General features: G+C 39.6%; 1 protein-coding gene across 35 annotated transcripts in view; it reads right to left on the bottom strand.

Annotated features, from left to right (window-relative positions):
- The window catches only part of LOC136430771 (dynactin subunit 1-like), a 34,103-nt gene extending 16,894 nt beyond the window's left edge, over positions 1–17,209 (bottom strand). For 12 of the 35 annotated variants that reach the window (XM_066421670.1, XM_066421676.1, XM_066421681.1 and 9 more), the window contains exons 1-19: positions 17,070–17,209; positions 15,686–15,917; positions 15,238–15,337; positions 14,620–14,640; positions 13,917–13,963; positions 12,685–12,705; positions 7,451–7,489; positions 6,742–6,774; positions 5,776–5,868; positions 4,813–4,851; positions 3,664–3,864; positions 3,280–3,351; positions 2,841–3,045; positions 2,202–2,280; positions 1,880–2,039; positions 1,295–1,501; positions 900–989; positions 426–542; positions 153–252 (exon numbers count right to left, since the gene is read on the bottom strand). In XM_066421670.1, coding sequence (XP_066277767.1) covers positions 153–252; positions 426–542; positions 900–989; positions 1,295–1,501; positions 1,880–2,039; positions 2,202–2,280; positions 2,841–3,045; positions 3,280–3,351; positions 3,664–3,864; positions 4,813–4,851; positions 5,776–5,868; positions 6,742–6,774; positions 7,451–7,489; positions 12,685–12,705; positions 13,917–13,963; positions 14,620–14,640; positions 15,238–15,337; positions 15,686–15,901 — 1,840 coding nt within the window. In that variant the 5' untranslated portion in view covers positions 15,902–15,917; positions 17,070–17,209. Of the gene's footprint in view, positions 1–152; positions 253–425; positions 543–899; positions 990–1,294; positions 1,502–1,879; positions 2,040–2,201; positions 2,281–2,840; positions 3,046–3,279; positions 3,352–3,663; positions 3,865–4,812; positions 4,852–5,775; positions 5,869–6,741; positions 6,775–7,450; positions 7,490–8,409; positions 11,912–12,684; positions 12,706–13,916; positions 13,964–14,619; positions 14,641–15,237; positions 15,338–15,685; positions 15,918–17,069 lie in introns of those variants that run through there. The other 23 variants (XM_066421679.1, XM_066421677.1, XM_066421674.1 and 20 more) reach the window with 23 other exon arrangements.
- Between the last annotated feature and the right edge of the window lie 61 nt (positions 17,210–17,270).

Raw genomic sequence — 17,270 nt, 5'->3', positions numbered from 1 at the left:
TGATACCGTTAAAAAAACTTTGTAGCTTTAAAACATCACTTTATCTTAACTGTCATAAATCTACCATATTTCAGGCTTGTTCTTGCTTACTGAATTTCAGAAACATGCAGACACACACGTCAGACTGTGTAAGAGTCTGATGACAAACTAACCTCCTCTGCGGTGGAAGTTGTCCGGCATGAAGGCACACAGCAGATTGACATGCTGGTTGGCCTGCTGTACCTCCAGTTTACGCAGCTCCATGTCTATTTGCTGAAGGGATGCACAGAATAAACAAATATGACATGTTTACTACAAGACACAAGACGCTTTATATTTCTAGCAGATTCCTGACTACTAGTAAATCAAAACTCTTGAAAAACTGTAACAGATAACTTCCTCTATCGTCCTACAGAAGCTTAAAATGCTACTGAGTGAGCACTAACCTTGGCATGTGCCTTGACTTCTGCAAACTTGGTCTTGAAGTCGAAAGTTTCCACTGGAGTGGTAGGCTCCTGTTTCCCCAATTCTGCTGTTTGCTCTGCAAGGTCTTCATTCTTCTCCTGAGGACAAAATATCAATAAAGCACATGACACACAGAAATGTTTAAAACTATTTCTGATACAAAAGCCTTCAACAGAACAAGTTACACTCTCCCCAAAGATATTTTACTAGTCTTATGCCCTGTCATACAGTCATGGAAGCTCATCTGTGTTGGTCATTATCATAGTATGCTAAACTTTCTTCCAACACAAAGGTATAAATGGATCAAATTTGTCTGTATTTCTAAAAACTGTAAGATGATTGAGAGAATACCAGGACGCATTACTAGCAAAAGTCACATTTAGAGCTTGCCACTTGTCGGCAGATTGATTTTCCTGCTTTGACAGGGGGTTAAACAACACATATAATGTACTAACCCTGAGCTGAGTGGTAAGGTCTCTATACTTGTTGATGGTTTGCTGCAGGTCTGCGATCATCTCCTGAGACGCCTCCAGTTTCCGCTGGAACTGAGGGGACAGACAGGGGGGAGGGAAGGTCAGGTAACGTATTCATGCATGGTATGTAAAGATTCTTTCACATGGCAAGAATATCATCAACGAATCACAACAATAACTTGTGTACGACTGCAGAATGAATAGATGCACACAGTCTGGTTGCCTGCTCAAGACTGCCTTATGACAGAATTAGATCTGTCCCTTTAGATACTCATAGTCTTTTACACATGTGAGGTGGCTTTCTCATAAGATCACATGTGGATAATACTTGACATCCTATTGTAAACAATACATCCTACAAAACAGCTAATTCCTACCTCCCGAACTTTGGAGTTGGCCATGTCGATTTCTTCCCGCATCTCGATCTCGTTGTCGCGGGCGCTCTCCTGCATCTCTTCGTCCATCTCGTGCATGGCCTCCAGGTCGCCGACCTGCTCCTCCAGCTCCTGGATGCGCTCCTCCTGCTGCAGGTTCCTCTCTGTGAGGTGTTCCACCATCTCTTCAGCACCAAGGGCAGCATCAACCTGAAGGGAGGGGGGGCAAATTGACATTTCATTAAAGCTAGAATTTAAAACATCATGTCTTCATAAAGACAAGCCTTTTTTATGTACATGTATCATCAAGGTATACAGTAAATTAGCATACTTCAATTTCATCTGAGTAGGTCCGATGCACGATCAACGTTACTTTAAGCTTTCTTTCCAAAAGGGTCGGAGGAGGGGGGGGATTAAGACCTCTAGACAAGTTTGACCCTGTCACTGAGTTACTATCCTGATGATGGCACATGACTCGACTGAAAATAAGGTTAGTGGACTTAGCATGAGTATAAAATAAAAAGTAAAAATTTAAGCTTAGATTAGGATTATATTGCATTGTATTTGAAGAATACCAGCAGAACCTACCTGTTCCTTTAGTTCGTCCACAGTTGCCTCTGTCTCCTCCACCTCTTTGGACAGCTTCTCTTTCTGCTGAGTCAGGGTCTTCAGCTGGGAGTTGGTCTTGTCAATCTCCTTCTGAAGCTTCTGGTTCTCCTGTTTCTCAGACTGGGACAGGTCGCGCATCCTGCACAGTACAGCACAGGGGCATACATGTAAGTCAGTGCATGGCAACTGGCAAGGGTAAGTGTACCTGTCTTTTTGGTCACAGGAGTTCCAAGCGGCAGTAACTGTTATTGTCAGTGAATTATAGGACTACTGGATTGACCATCCACGATGGAACACTTACTTGACCAGAGCATCGCGGAGTCGGTTGTTCTGTTCCTCCATCTGTTTGACCTGGAAGCTGGTAGCAGCACCCTCTGTGCCTGGTGGGTTATACAACACAGTTTGTGATACCAGCTTGACATAGAAATATCTATTTTGCCAATACTAGATAATTGTTACAATGAGGTCATGGTGAGAATTTCTCAGAAGAGCCATCTAGGTGTTGGTGTTGGAAGTACAAGAATTTACTGAACTACATGAATTAACATGAAAAAGACAATAAAGTCAAAACCGGTCGAATACCAGTCTCCTAGCTGTCATTTTCCCAAGAACTACAAATGACACATGAATTAACATGGTTTAACATTGTTGATCATTATAACTGAAACTTCAAGTGCTGCTGTATAACTAGTGAAACAGCATCATTCATGATTTTCAGATGTGATACAGAGTGTATGCTATGTTAATAAACCGTAACAAATGTTGGATAGGATAAGTGACAACATCTCTTTCTTACTAAATACTGAATGAAGGATACATCTCCTTTCTATGACTCAAAGGTTTCATTATAACTTTAAATAGAAAAGGAACAGAAAAGGATAATATACATGTACATTCAATAAGACACTGTTGGGTGATACAGTCTATAAATTCTTAATACCTGAAGTGGCAATTTCATTCTTAAGAAGCTCAAGATCCGTCTGTGCCTCTTCCAGCTTCTCCCTGAGCTGGTCGATCTCTAGCTGCTGGGCTTCACACTTCTCCTCAGCCATCTCCTTATCCAGGGTGGCAATCTCGATGGTCTCTGTCACATCCTTCATCTCCTCCTCAAACTGCTCCTTTTCATCAAGAGCCTCTTTGGCTTCCTATAAACGACATGAGGATGGAAGAGACCAAGACCCTTTATCAATTACTGAACACTGGAGTGAACACTGTTATAAAGACTTTTGGTTTAATCTTAGTAAAATGGTGGATTGATAGCTGGTGGACATTACACTCACTGGTAACATTTATGAAACAGTTAAAAAATAAGGCTTTATATGGAGTGAATGATTTAGAAAAAGGCAATGTTTTCATGATTGTTTTAAATCCATCCTTACCTTCTTTGCCTCTTTCAGCTGTTTCTCGAGATCATTCTTGGCCTCTTGCATCTTGCTCTTAAACTCTTGAAGCTGCAAAAATTGCAGTCGTTAAGAATGTTACCAGGTAACAAAGAAACAGTCCAACATGAAATTCATTAACATCAACATCATACACTCATTAAATCTGAAATGATTCTTAAAGGACTGGTAGAAAATCTATAATTGACCCACAAGGTTTCATATGATAGTGTCAGGATGCAAGAAACACCATACATTAAAACTACCAACTTACTTTCCTCACATGGTTTTTTGTTAGGTACTGCAATGTACTGTTAAGTATAGTAGAATCAATATACATGTAATTACTCTCTGCACAAATAGTTTGCAAGAACTACATCTCACCTTCTGAATTTCGATCTTGCTTTTCTCGAACTCCTTGAGTTTGCCTTTGTCCTCCAGACGTTTGACCTTGATGGTGTCCAGCTTCTCCTCCAGGTCCTTCACCTTGGCATTGAGCTCCCCGATCTCCCTGTTCGCACTCTCCATTTCTGCTGGAGTAGGGCCCACAGGCGTGGACGCAGGGGTAGATAAAGGTGTGGATTCCTAGGGACAGGAGGGTCAGCCATACAGTTAACAGGTACATCTAGCAAGTTGTGGGACAGACTTTGCTTTTTCTGCCATTTTCACCTTCTGTGGGGTGAAGACTGAATTTCAAAAGTTATGATCATTTGAGCAATGCAGAAGCAACACTGCTACTCATATGCAATACAGGAATAAAAATTGGAATCATGTCTTCTCCTGTTGGCACTATATGATTGCAACCATCAGTTGGATTCGATTTAAGCTGCGAGGTGCCTCAGAATTCACAACACCAAGACCTTCTTGCAGTGAGCTGATTCAGCATAATCAGTCTGTTGAATGACATGACATGTATACCTTGTTTTGGCCCAAGGCATAGATGAACAATATGAAGAATACTGTTCTGAAACCTCTGTTTTTCTCCTATTTACACATGACTTAACAAAAAGCAGAGTCTACACATCCATGCTCTGGTTAAAGTAAGAAGGATACAGTAAGTTTACACAATGGAAAAGTAGCCACAATTTGTATTCATTGCAAAAGTTGCTGAAATATGTCATCGTGAGGAAATTAGAATTTTTAGAAGTATTCTGTGCAACATTGTGAAATAAGGCAGGTTTGTCTTTCTCTCTGCTGAGGTCATATTTTGGCCACAGATTTTCAATGGTTCAAGGGTTAACACAGTAACTACGAAATGATACCACTTTTTGAGTAATTGACAGAACCGCTCTGCTACAATGATTTGTAGCAAAGTTGTTTAATTTCATGGTGTCTCCAGAGCTACATATATCTAGTACAATGATATATAAAATCAGCATGTTTGCTTCAATAAATCTGCAACTTGCTCCAAGACAGCAGGCTACTTTTCCACTGTAGAAGTTTTAAAATACCTCCACCCTTGGGGTGTAACCAAAAAGAATAAGGCGAAGTACAGCAAGTTTGAAAGGAGTCAGGAGGGAAGAAGGCACCTACTTTGGATTTGGAAGAGTCCTTTGAAGGTTGGGTGGGAGACTATAGTGTAGAGGAGGAAGAGAATTCCAAGATGATTAACAGGAAGAAAAGCATTATTGTCTGTAAACTTGACAGGCACATCTAATAGAGAAAGAGCTAGATATTAAACAAGAGGAAGGTTTGGAGAGGTTTCTGCTATTGTATATAATTTCAATTCTCGCTGGATATACAATCATTATGTACAATCACAATTTCAGACTATCACCTGTTTTACTTGAAAGTGTATCATTTGTGAGACACTGAAAGACGTTTTCCAGGGACGAAAGTCTCCCATCTATGTCAGCACTTTGTGGACCCAGCTAAACGGATATGATCATGTCATAATAGCTGGGTCTTTGGGTGATCGCCCAAATGGGAAACTTTCGTCTTTGGTAAACCATCATTAATGGCGTCTTGGAAAAAAAGACAAAGTGTTGTCTGAGTGGAATGGACTAACATGTTATAGTACATACGGTAGTAGTTTGTTAAGTTACTTGTAGACTTCTCTTTAATGATTACATAATGTGAGCAAAAATATTCTAAGCAACAAAATCTGTACTATTAGCATGTCTTTGCTTTTCTACTATATCAACACTGACGACATAAAGCACTTGCAAGCACAAGCAACTTCGCTTACAGGTACAGGCAGTCTAGGCCTGTAACTGTGGAATTATTTGCTCTCATTGGTAGAAGATCAAAAATCAAACATTCCTCATTTCATTCACACACAGATCTTTGCAACACATGGCTCTAATTCTGATAAAAGCACTTTCATTTGTTAAAGACTGCAGTTAATGCTTTCAAACTTGAATGAATAAGCAATGTCAGGTGCCTCTAAAACGTTCAGCAGTGTATTTAAGTGCACAATAATACAGACATGCCAAACTCACTGCTGCGTGTGACAACAAAATTTGTGCTTTGCAAAGTCCCCAACAGAGGCAATACCTTCATTTCCTTGATGGTTTCTTCCAAGTTACTAGACGTTGGGGATTTTTTGGACTTTTTAGTCTGCTGGTCGGAGTTTGCAGTCTTTGAAGTCTGGAACATCATGCAAGTCAGGCACAGTTGTTAGCATTACTGGTAATTTGTAATCATCATCACCAGCTGATGCTTTGTCAGCTCAAATGTAACACACCCACTATACTTAGTCTAGTTCTTCCACAAGATAATCCACATATCAACCATACAAGCACACATCAACACAGCTCCAGAAATCCAGGGACGTCATCATTCAGATACATAATGCATTTATTTACATGCATTTTCTAAGCTAGCAATCAATTTTATGGGTCAAAGTAACATTTTTTTAGATGAACAAGAAGCCCTAACTCAAACATAATACACATGTATCATCATTTTTCAGCTCATGTAGCTCTACTTGTTCCTGGGTTGGTTGAGTCCTTCCACATCTGTAGTGAGGTGGAGTGGAACGGCCGAACCATAATGTACATGTACGTAATGTACATGAAAGTTATGTCTCACTTACAAACATTGTCATTTTTTTGGTACAAACAAGCTTTTTAAACAAGATCTTCATGAACCTCTATATGATTATTACACAGGCTACGGATCACATCTTTGTGTATGCGAGACAAGGGGCATCCAAGTCACAGTTAGGAGAGGACATTCTGTCAAGCTGAACAGGATGTCAGTGACAGACAACATAGTACACATGTACATGTATGTATCAATATCCGTGTGTATATGTCGAGAGAAAAATAAAGCCTACATGACATGTATAAAAGTTTCAAAATATACATTGGATGCAGATTTTAAAATATCCTAGTATATACAAAGTGATTCTAATGTTTATGACCTAGCGACAGCCTTGCAACTAGTTGTAAAGAAAAAAACTGTTCAGATGTCATTGTTTTGCGCAGAATGACTATCATTAATATTGATGCTATCTACCTTAAGTTCAGAGGACGATGCACTCCTAGTTGGCTGTGGGCAGGGGAAATGTATTAGCAAAGCCAATGGAATGATTTGACAATTAGAACTGGAGTGCAGAGGTCAATATCATTTATTCAAACACTGTAATAATCTTCAGTGTCTGTGAATATAAGCACACAAAAAAAGGAAATTTGAAAACTTGTACCAGATTCGATAGTCACTAATAATAGTGACAGTTGAGGTATTGTGAAGTTTGGACTTCAAAAAAGTGGGCTAAATGCGTACTGGCTTCCAGGTAAGATTGGAAAAGAACTAAGAAGAATCACAGAGAGCTTGGATGTTTGAAAGAGCAAGTCTAAATCGAGACACATTCCAAAGTTTATAAATACTTTTTCTTTAGGCTAGGATTTACTCCTAAAAAGTTATTTCTATGAAAAAGCAACAAATAAAGATCCAGCTTATTTTCCCTGGTAGCTTAATATTTTCACAAATAACCACCATTCCACCACTTTCCTATTCATATGCAAGAGAAAGGTAAATTTTGGTAAATCTTAGATAGTGCAAGGAGGTTAAATAACCTCCTTGGATAGTGGTTAGAGACCTTTCATCCTCCATTTGTTGAAACAAATACCTTTCCACCAAAGGGTTAGTTGGATAAAAACAGGCAAAGCAATCATCCCCTACTGTGGTTAATAGGTTAGTAGTAGATAACATGGTATGGTTGTACCTTGGAGCTTGATGATGGTGTTTTCCTTTGGGGTATGGACTATAGGGTAAGGGAAGAATAAATGGGAGGTCTATTACAAAACAAACTGTTTATTAAAAATATATATTTTCAGCTATGCTAATGTTAGCCTGGTACTAAACAAATAAAACTTGGGGGAATCTAAGCTAAGGATTGAAATGAAAATATATTGAATGGTTATCATCAAACCAGGGGTGTCAGTGACTAATCTTAATGCATATCACTCACAACAAAATATTTTTCTAAGTGTAGGTGTTAAGGTGGTCATGTCAACATTTCTGTATCAAGCACTGTTGTGCCTTTCTTCATGTAATTCTCTGTAGCATTATCCCCCATTCTAACAACTGTTGGTATAAATGAGACTTGTTCCTACAGAGAAAAAACAAACCAAAAACATCCCCCCTCCAAAACAATTACCTTCTGGTAAGAAAACATAAAAAATTCTCCTTGTGCATGCAAATTCCTAATATTCAAATGTGCAAAAATTACATTGTATCATAAAACTATGCTTGATGCATGCTTTTGAAAGATGTGCTTTTGTGATTATAATAATATTAGGTATAGCATAAACCTAGAAAAAATTATCAAACTAACATGTACGTGTATGGCACAGTTTACCACAATGGACTAACTTTTTTCCATAGATTTTTTCAACAATTCAATAAAAGATCATCCTTCCATTTTGAGTCAATACAGGGCTTTGTGTTACCCACACGTTAATACCAATACTGTGTGGTTTAAAATATGTTTGCAAAATGTCTTTTTAAGTTAGTGATGATACAGCAGACTCTGCTTGATTGCATTTCCCGTTTTCTGTAATTTTCTGGCTTCTTTGATTTTAATACTCAGCCGAGATGAGCGGCATCACCTGATGATGCAAGGGGATGGAGACTGGGTGGTAAGAAACAATAACACAAAAAAAAACAATCATGTCATCAGAATTCCCACTAAAATTAGTATGCTTTATTCATGATTAACATTTTGTTAGACATCAGCATTATAAAAATCAATAACTTATCACCAATCACCAAACGTTAGGAGGAAAGATTGATTTAAGAAGTGAATATAAAACGTTAACGTTTCATCTAAATGCAGTTTTGTATCTCAATAACATTATTAGCAAACAGCCAACAACTTCAAGTGTGAAAAACAGTAGATAACAACTTGTAATATTATTGAAAAATGATATGTTACATGTCTACGTTACATGTGATTTCCAAAATTGCCTAATCAATGAATCACCCAAATTCATAGTAAACAATTATTGCAAGGAAGACAGGGAATGGAAGGTCATCCATGAGCTGTCAGAGATTCAAATTCCATATATCATTGTTTACTTCATTAAGTCTGTTAAACGATAAGTCTGCTTATTTCAACTTTGAATAACTAAACTAAGTGATCTATTCAAGGAACAAGCATACTTTTACGTTCATCAATTCCAGCACAGCTACATACCAGTATACATATACATACAAGGACAAGAATGTAAGACTCTAGTCCAGGTTACCATGTTAATAAACTAACTCAGTCAGAGGGCAGTTGAAAGAACTATTAGACAGTCATCACATGTTTTTGTTTCTAGGCATCCATGCAAAAGTCCTGTGCTTTTCCCTCAATGTCAATAAAATTGCTGTATTCCTCGAAATCATGGATTTGCATCCATTGGCGGATGACATTGAAGGCTGCCTGTAGCAGTGCTGGACTCGGAGCAGGGCAGGGTGGATCTGTGTCATCATCACAGGTGTCAGTCTCCGTACTTGACGTGCTCCCAACCCCTGTCATATCCTGGGGAATCTCCTCAGCTGTGGGCAGCTCCCCGGTGCACTGTAGCTCTGAATCAACATCCACAAACTGTTCAAATTCTTCTGTCCAAAACGCCTCTGGTGGTGCAACAACAGCATCCACTTCTGTTGCATTGTCTTGGCTGGTTGAAACAATTAAACCGCTCTTCCTGAAACAGTACTGGATGGTTGCTGGCAAAACTTTCCTCCAGGCCTCCCTTACCATGTATAGCGCATCCAGGACGTTTATCTTTGTTCCAAGGTTAGCTACTGACTCAACGTCATCATTGTCCACTGTAAGTAGAATTTGTTTCAACAGCTGAGTACGGTACAAGCCCTTCAAGTTACGGACAAGTGGTTGAATAATGGCAGATGCGTTAGCTGGCAGAAAGAGGAGCTGAATATTGTCTAGGTGAATGTCACTAGGATGGGCTGTGTTGGTCTCCAAGATCAGAACAATCCTCTTGTTTTTCTGCCTCATCTCACAGTCGATTTTCCTAATCCACTCTGTGAAGATGTTCCTAGTTATCCAACCCTTTTCGTTGGCGTACCATGGCAGAGGAATTCTGTAGCCACGGAAACACTTTGGGTTCTCACTGCGTCCTACAACAATTGGGGTTAATTTGTCAGTCCCTGACATGTTGCAAGCAAACAACACACTAATGCTGTCCTCTACACTGCCAGCAATCGTAAATGGCCATGCTCGGTACAGGAGGCCTGTCTCCACACAGCTGTAGATGCAGTCAGGCTCATACGTTTGTAGGATGGATGATAGCATGGCTCTCACATCATCCTCAGCTGACTGAGTGGAAGGGTCTTTCCCCTCCACACGTGCTCTCCTGAATGCAATGTTATGTCTGTCCTTCCACCTATTCAGCCAGCCGTCAGTAGGTTTAAAGTCTGGCTCTCCAATGCTCTCAGCCAATTCAATAGCCTTTTCCATCAAAATGGGACCAGATAAAGGCTCTGACTTTTCTTGGGCAGTCTGGAACCACTGGAAAAGAGCTTCCTCAACTCTTTCATTCTTCCCTACTCGCTTCCTCTTGCAGTAGGGGTTCTTATTTGCCTTCCACCGCTGCATGATGGCCGCCTTCTTCTTGTAGGTTCTGCTGACCTGCGATGGGGAGCAGCCGAACTTCTTTGCTACCACAGTCTGGGTCGTCTTTGGTCCGCTGTCAAGGATCTGAATGACCTTGACTTTGTCAGCTAAGGTCAAGTCATTCCTTTTCTTCTCTTGTGTAGCAGTTGGCATGGTGCAGTCAGGCTCATGGCTCTGCTGGATGGTTGGCAGCATACCTCCCTCCACGTCAGCAGCAGACTCAGTGTCTGCATCTTTCTTGTCTCTATCTTTGTCATCTGCATCATTCTTGACTACATCTTCCTTATCTGTATCTTCCTCGAGTACATCATCCTCATCTGCATCTATCTTGTCTGCAAGTTGCTCATCTGCATCTTCCTCCACTATATCTTTCTTGTCTCCATCTCTCCCCTCCACATGTGCTCCCTTGATTACAATGTTATGTCTGTCTTTCCACCTGCCCAGCCAGCGTACAGTAGGTTTAAAGTCGGGCTCTCCAATGCTCTCAGCCAATTCAATAGCCTTTTCCATCAGGGAAGGACGAGATAAAGGCTCTGACTTTTCTTGGGCAGTCTGGAACCACTGATAAAGAGCGTCCTCAACTCTTTCATTCTTCCCTACTCGCTTCCTCTTGCAGTAGGGGTTCTTATTTGCCTTCCACTGCTGCATGATGGCCGCCTTCTTCTTGTAGGTTCTGCTGACCTGCGATGGGGAGCAGCCAAACTTCTTTGCTAACTCAGCCTGGGATGTCTTTGGTCCCCTGTCAAGGATCTGAATGACCTTGACTTTGTCAGCTAAGGTCAAGTCGTTCCTTTTCTTCTCTTGTGTAGCAGTTGGCATGGTGCAGTCAGGCTCATGACTCTGCTGAACAGTTAGCATGTCTCCCTTCCCGTCACCAGCAGACTCAGTGTCTGCATCTTTCTTGTCTCCATCTTTGTCATCTGCATCTTTGTCATCTGCATCCTTGTTGTCTCCATCTTTCATATCTACATCTTCCTCAACTGCATCTTCCACATCTGCATTTTTCTCCCATGCATCTTCCTCATCTGCATCTTCCATGACTACATTTTTGTCATTTGCATCTTCCATGAATACATCTCTGTCATCTGTGTCGTTTTCATCTCTATCTTTCCTCTCCAAACGTGCCCTTTTGAATGCAATGTTATGTCTGTCCTTCCACCTGCCCAGCCAGCCTTCGCTAGGTTTGAAGTTTGGCTCACCGATGCTCTCTGCCAATTCTAAGGCCTTTTCCATCAAAATGGGGCCAGACAAATGTGTTGATTTTGCTTGTTCACTCTGAAACCACTGATAAAGAGCTTCCTCAACTCTTTCATTCTTCCCTGCTCGCTTCCTCTTGCAGTTGGGGTTCTTATTTGCCTTCCACTGCTGCATGATGGCCGCCTTCTTCTTGTAGGTTCTGCTGACTTGCGATGGGGAACAGCCGAACTTCTTTGCTACCTCAGTCTGGGACGTCTTTGATCCGCTGTCAAGGATCTGAATGACCTTGACTTTGTCAGCTAAGGTCAAGTCGTTTCTTCTCTTCTCTGATGTGGTTGTTGGTTTGGTGACGCAGTCATGTGTGAACTATGAAATAATGAGACAGTAGACAGAGAGAAACCCATTTTTATTGGGCACTGTACATGCAGGTTGTCTGAGAAATACTGGACAAAATTGTCTGCATTAAATATACACACATTGTAAATTACACACAGACACAAATGCTACTTTTGATGGCAAGAAATGTAGACACATCCTAATATAGTGCCAACATTTGCATGCAGTACCCACATTTAAAATTGTAAATGTAAAACTGTCTTCCTGTTTAGGGTTGAGCTATTTTATGCAAATAATTAAGTTATACACTTAAAAGAGTAATGCAATCAAGCGGCATCTACTGCATTTCCCCTTGACATTTGACCTGTTCAACAGACTGACACTTCCAATATTTTGCACCAATGTCTTACTCTTACTTGGACTACAGGGTATAGATACTACAGAAAGAAAAAAAAGAGTGGAACTTCTCATTTTGTTTGTTTTGTGTGTCAGTGCAAAAAGAATTTTGGTTTTAGAAATTGCCCCATGTAACACGGTGTAAAATCAATAAAGAAATTACCTACCCTAATGCAGGCAAATATGTTTTGAGAAATCTTAGCATTTCGGGAAAAGGGAAATAGAATATTGTCCTTATCTAAAATTCTGAGTGACTTCAGTGTCCTTATACATCATCACTTTTATTATCAGCCCCATTAAACACTTCTCTGTGACGTTTCTGTGTACCCGCACCAATTTAGGTTCAACACTGAAGACATTCTAGAAGTATGTATACTAAGCAATACCATGATTTTGCATGATCTAACCTTGAATCGGAAGGGTTGTCTCTACAGGTGAAAGGTGAGAAGAAAGGAGGCAGAGAAAAAGAGCAGAGCAGACATGATAGAGTGTGCCTGCTCATTGCCAAAAGTCTCTTCATGACAAACATGAAAAAGTGGTGTTTGGCTCATCTGAAATATCTTAATTTTGAAGAATCTAATAATCATTTGGAATAGATACAGATGGACAAAGAATGAAACACTTTTGGGGGTTTTCTCTGCTGCTATGAAATACATTGGAACAGATAACATTTTGTTCAATTTGTTTATCCTGTAGAGTATATGATGCTAGCCTAGACCTTTTGGCAATGCCGTGCAAGTTACATGTTGCATAGATTACAGCCTACCGGTAATATGATGCCAACCCATTGCTATCAAATGTGTAATATCACAACCCTTGGCAACAAAACTAGGTATTTGGATTGAAAGTGAGATGTGTTATGAACTCATAAGAATAACTGAGAAAAGGTTAACTTTAAAAAATGGTGTATGCACAGGGAGTGAATCTTTATGACCTCTGACCCAAGGAAATAGCACCATACCGTAAAGCGACATAAAGCCGTATTGACAATTTTTCACTTTGAGAAACCTAGAAATGTAAACGGAACCTGTTTCTCATGTTCTATAGCAACTCTGTGAAGCATGTTTCAAGGATAACATACTACTGAACAGAATTTCTTGAATCATACTCATTTCTTATAATCAGTCTGTCAGAAATAGAAACAGCACATTCATTAGGTCAGTTAGGCACCTCTGGTAGAAAAGTAGAAAGAAATGCAAAAATAGATGACAGTAACATAGACGCAGGTATTCTCTTTTATATCTATGTAACTGAAAACCTTACTATATCAACATCATCAAAAGGTGTGCATCAGACTAGTCTGCAAAACACACAGTTTAGATAACATGATATAGACTGCATACAATAAATCATAATCAGAACTAATTTCTAAAACCAAAAAATCAAGCTGCAGGATAGAGTCAGACCTTAGAATGAAATGCTGTCATTGTGGTTCTAGTACAATAAAATTATGACAGCCATTGCTGTTGTACATTGATATGAACCTTTCACTTCAGTATTTTTGGAACAATGAATGTTAAAGTCTGTATGAACACCATAATTATTATTGTAGAATTTGTTATTTTCTCTCGTATATTCAATAAGACGTCGTAAGACAAGACACTATACCACAACATAGAGTCAACGAAGGGAAGCCTACCTCGAGATTCTCCCGACTTCCCCGAGAAGCTCTGGGAGTTTCAAAGGCTGAAATGGACACCAGAAGTTCTGTGTTACTACAGGCAATCAAAAAACAACACTTTCTCAATCGTTACTGAAACTTTAGATCTTTTAAATAGCTACTAGGCAACAGCTATTGCTATGACTAACTTTTGACAACAATTTTTCTCCTCATATTCTAGAGAAAAGCTTAGAGATTTTGCAGAATGATGTTCACTGTTACTTCAGTGGTTACTGATGAGAGTAGTAAAGCAGAAGCATTATGAATATTCACTGACAGCAGAATATCAAAAATGGAACGCATGATAATTGCAGGTCACATCACACATAGCAGTGGTACAGAGGTGCAAGTGATTTTACAAGACAAGTGATGGCGGGTGCAGAGCAAGCAGATGTGATGTGGCTTTGATGTACAAATTACTGCGCTATAATCTCTTTCTGCAAGGTGAAAAGGCATATCCCTTCTAGCCACATGAAACTTAATGCATTCTGCAAATAAGAAGATTATACAAGCATGCCCATCCATGTAGTACTTCCTTCTTACACAGTTTTGGTGTCATAAAGAGCTGTTACATAAGCATAAGCACATGCCCAGCAACAGTATAGGGGAAACCATAGCCGCCACCATAGCACACACAAAATACAAGCGACGCCACAACACAGCCATTGCCATGGTAACAAACCTGTGGATCTTGGTCTTGGTGCTGGAGGGAAGGAGGGAGTGAGGGAGAGAGCAGGTGGATCAGTCCAGATCAGTTTATTCATGTATAGAGGTAACAGGCAGAGCCGATGCACAGCAAGGGGTATCTATCATCTACGTTAACTACTCATGCTACTGCTACACACACCTGCATCTATGGGTAAGTCATGAACGAGCATTAGCAAAGCTGGAATTGGAACATGAAAACAACTTACATGGTAGATTTTGTGAGATGACTAACAGTACTTACTAACTACGAATCTATTGTGTCATCAGGGAAAGTTTTGTGAAATTGAAGATAAACGCTTCTCAATAAGAAGATTCAAGACAATATATGTATGCCAATATGAAATGTGAAAGTGTCAAAGGTTATTATTAAACTTTGTGGAAAGACAGCAAGTCAACATTTGAACACAGAATTCACAACACAAACATCTTAGTACAACGTAGTATACAGAAAAGACAACAACCTTTTCCAAAAGTGATAATTAACATCCAGATATCTTAAAAGATATGATGTTACAAATAAAAGATAAGTAAAGCTAAAACTTATGTAGACTGTTGATTTAGTGTTTATTTGCTACTTGCTAATTTTGCGTACCTCTGGACCCTGGAGTTCGTTTGGAGACAGGTTTTTCCTCCTGTGAAGGCGTGCTGGGAGTGCTGGCGGATCCCCCTGACTGGTCCTCTAACACGTTCAACTACACAGGTGGGTTATACAAAATAACAGCTCACCATTCATGACAAAATGATTAGGAAGCAACTTTAAACTAACAATACTACATCTTACATCTGTGTGAGCTAGATCTGATGTAAAGGTCTTCATGCTTATTTCAGGTCCCAATTACACTTCATCACAAGGTAATACAAAGTCATCACTGATCATTTCTACACAAATGTAGAAAGAGATTGAGAAATGAACACATATTTTGTACATGTACAGTATGCCACAATTTCCTTGGGTAGAATAATATCGCTAGTTTTACAAAAAATGAAGGAACAGTATTCAGTATGATATAACATACATGACTAACAGTAATAATACAAACCTGAGACTGCCTGACAAAGATGCCGTAGCCATCATCACAGTTAAAGTACTTCTTCCCCTGGACAGTTCCATTGTTCTTTCCTTTCTTCTCGTCCAGAACCACGCCTACCCACTTCCCACTGGCAAACATGGTGGTCCCGATGTACGCCACGGTCCCCACCAGGCCCTTCCCCGCCACCTCCACACGCATCCCAACCTTCATCGGTCGGTCCGCCATGACTGGAGACTAGGTACTGGAAACATATATAATACAGAATGCATTTCCTTTGCAAATTTTGCAAATGCTCAGCATTTTTTCCTCATTTCCGGCAAGTTGCCCTGACTAAGTCCAGTCTCCCTCTTCCATAATGTTTTTACGTCCTTGGCCTGCACCCAAGAACATGTCATGCAAGTTTAAGTTGGTCAATAAATGTTAATGTCAGTCAATGTCGGCCAACATGAGCATAGATTTCACTGCTACCTTTCAGAACTTGATTGGGAGAATGTTATCAAGATGTATCTTTCTTTGTAAAATGGCTGAAGAATCATCTAGAACCACTGTTGTACACTACACAGAATAATGGGATTATAATCTAAAGGATCAATCCAAAGACCTTCAAACAAATACAAAAATACATTAGCTGTGGCCATCATCGTGGTACAATTAGCCATTCACTGAGCGATAAGAATCAACATAAACTAGATCAATGCTAATTCAATCAGATCTGCGGAGTGCATACAGTATTTTGCTCAGGTTGGGAACAATCTAATCTTCATAATCATATTACAGATGTAGTTTCAGGTAGGGCATCAAACTGTGCCAAATATGCTGCCAAAACAACCAGTTACATTTTTTTTCTGGATGGGTAACTAAGATTTGATTCAGTTCATTTCCTTTTAGTTGTAACTACGTTACTGTATTAGTACTGTACAATCATAAAATTGATGAACCATATGTTATTGGCATAATAAGGGTATATAAACTATGGCCATGTGTTTTTTAAAATATCTTGATAACGATGACGAAGTAGATGATTCGTTGACGGCTCCCCAACTAAACATTAGTCTACAGATACACAAACCCATTTACACCATAATACTGTACTAGACATAAATAATTTTGGAACACCTGGTTGCATGCATGCATAATTTATAAATTATGTGCGATAATGACAACATCGTAGATAAAGGAACTATGCACGATTATGATAAAGACATCAAAATTATCTTAGCTGTTGTAGGTACATCAACAAAACAGCGATGTTGTGCTACGAATTATAAGTTGACGCTAGATGCTTGTAAAAAATGACATCATCTCATTAAAAATCGGAGATTCTCTTGCCCGACCAAAATACGGACAAAGAGACCATTTAGAAACGATCTGAGAAAACAGAATGGTTTCTTACCTCGTATGGACGTGTGAGTGACCAGAAAAAAATGAATTATGGACAAAATATCATCTTTCTCTGCCCGAAATCTTGCAATCTGTCATTCCGCCTTTGCCGACTGCAAAATTCTCCGCCTTCTTCCGCTCAAGACGGGTCGACTGAAAAATAGGGGACAATTTTCAAATTTTGAAATACAAAAATGATGCAAACGTAAAGACA

Source organism: Branchiostoma lanceolatum, chromosome 3, assembly GCF_035083965.1.
Source record: "Branchiostoma lanceolatum isolate klBraLanc5 chromosome 3, klBraLanc5.hap2, whole genome shotgun sequence".
NCBI classification, from domain to species: Eukaryota; Metazoa; Chordata; class Leptocardii; order Amphioxiformes; family Branchiostomatidae; genus Branchiostoma; species Branchiostoma lanceolatum.
This window is presented reverse-complemented; position numbering and strand designations above follow the sequence as displayed.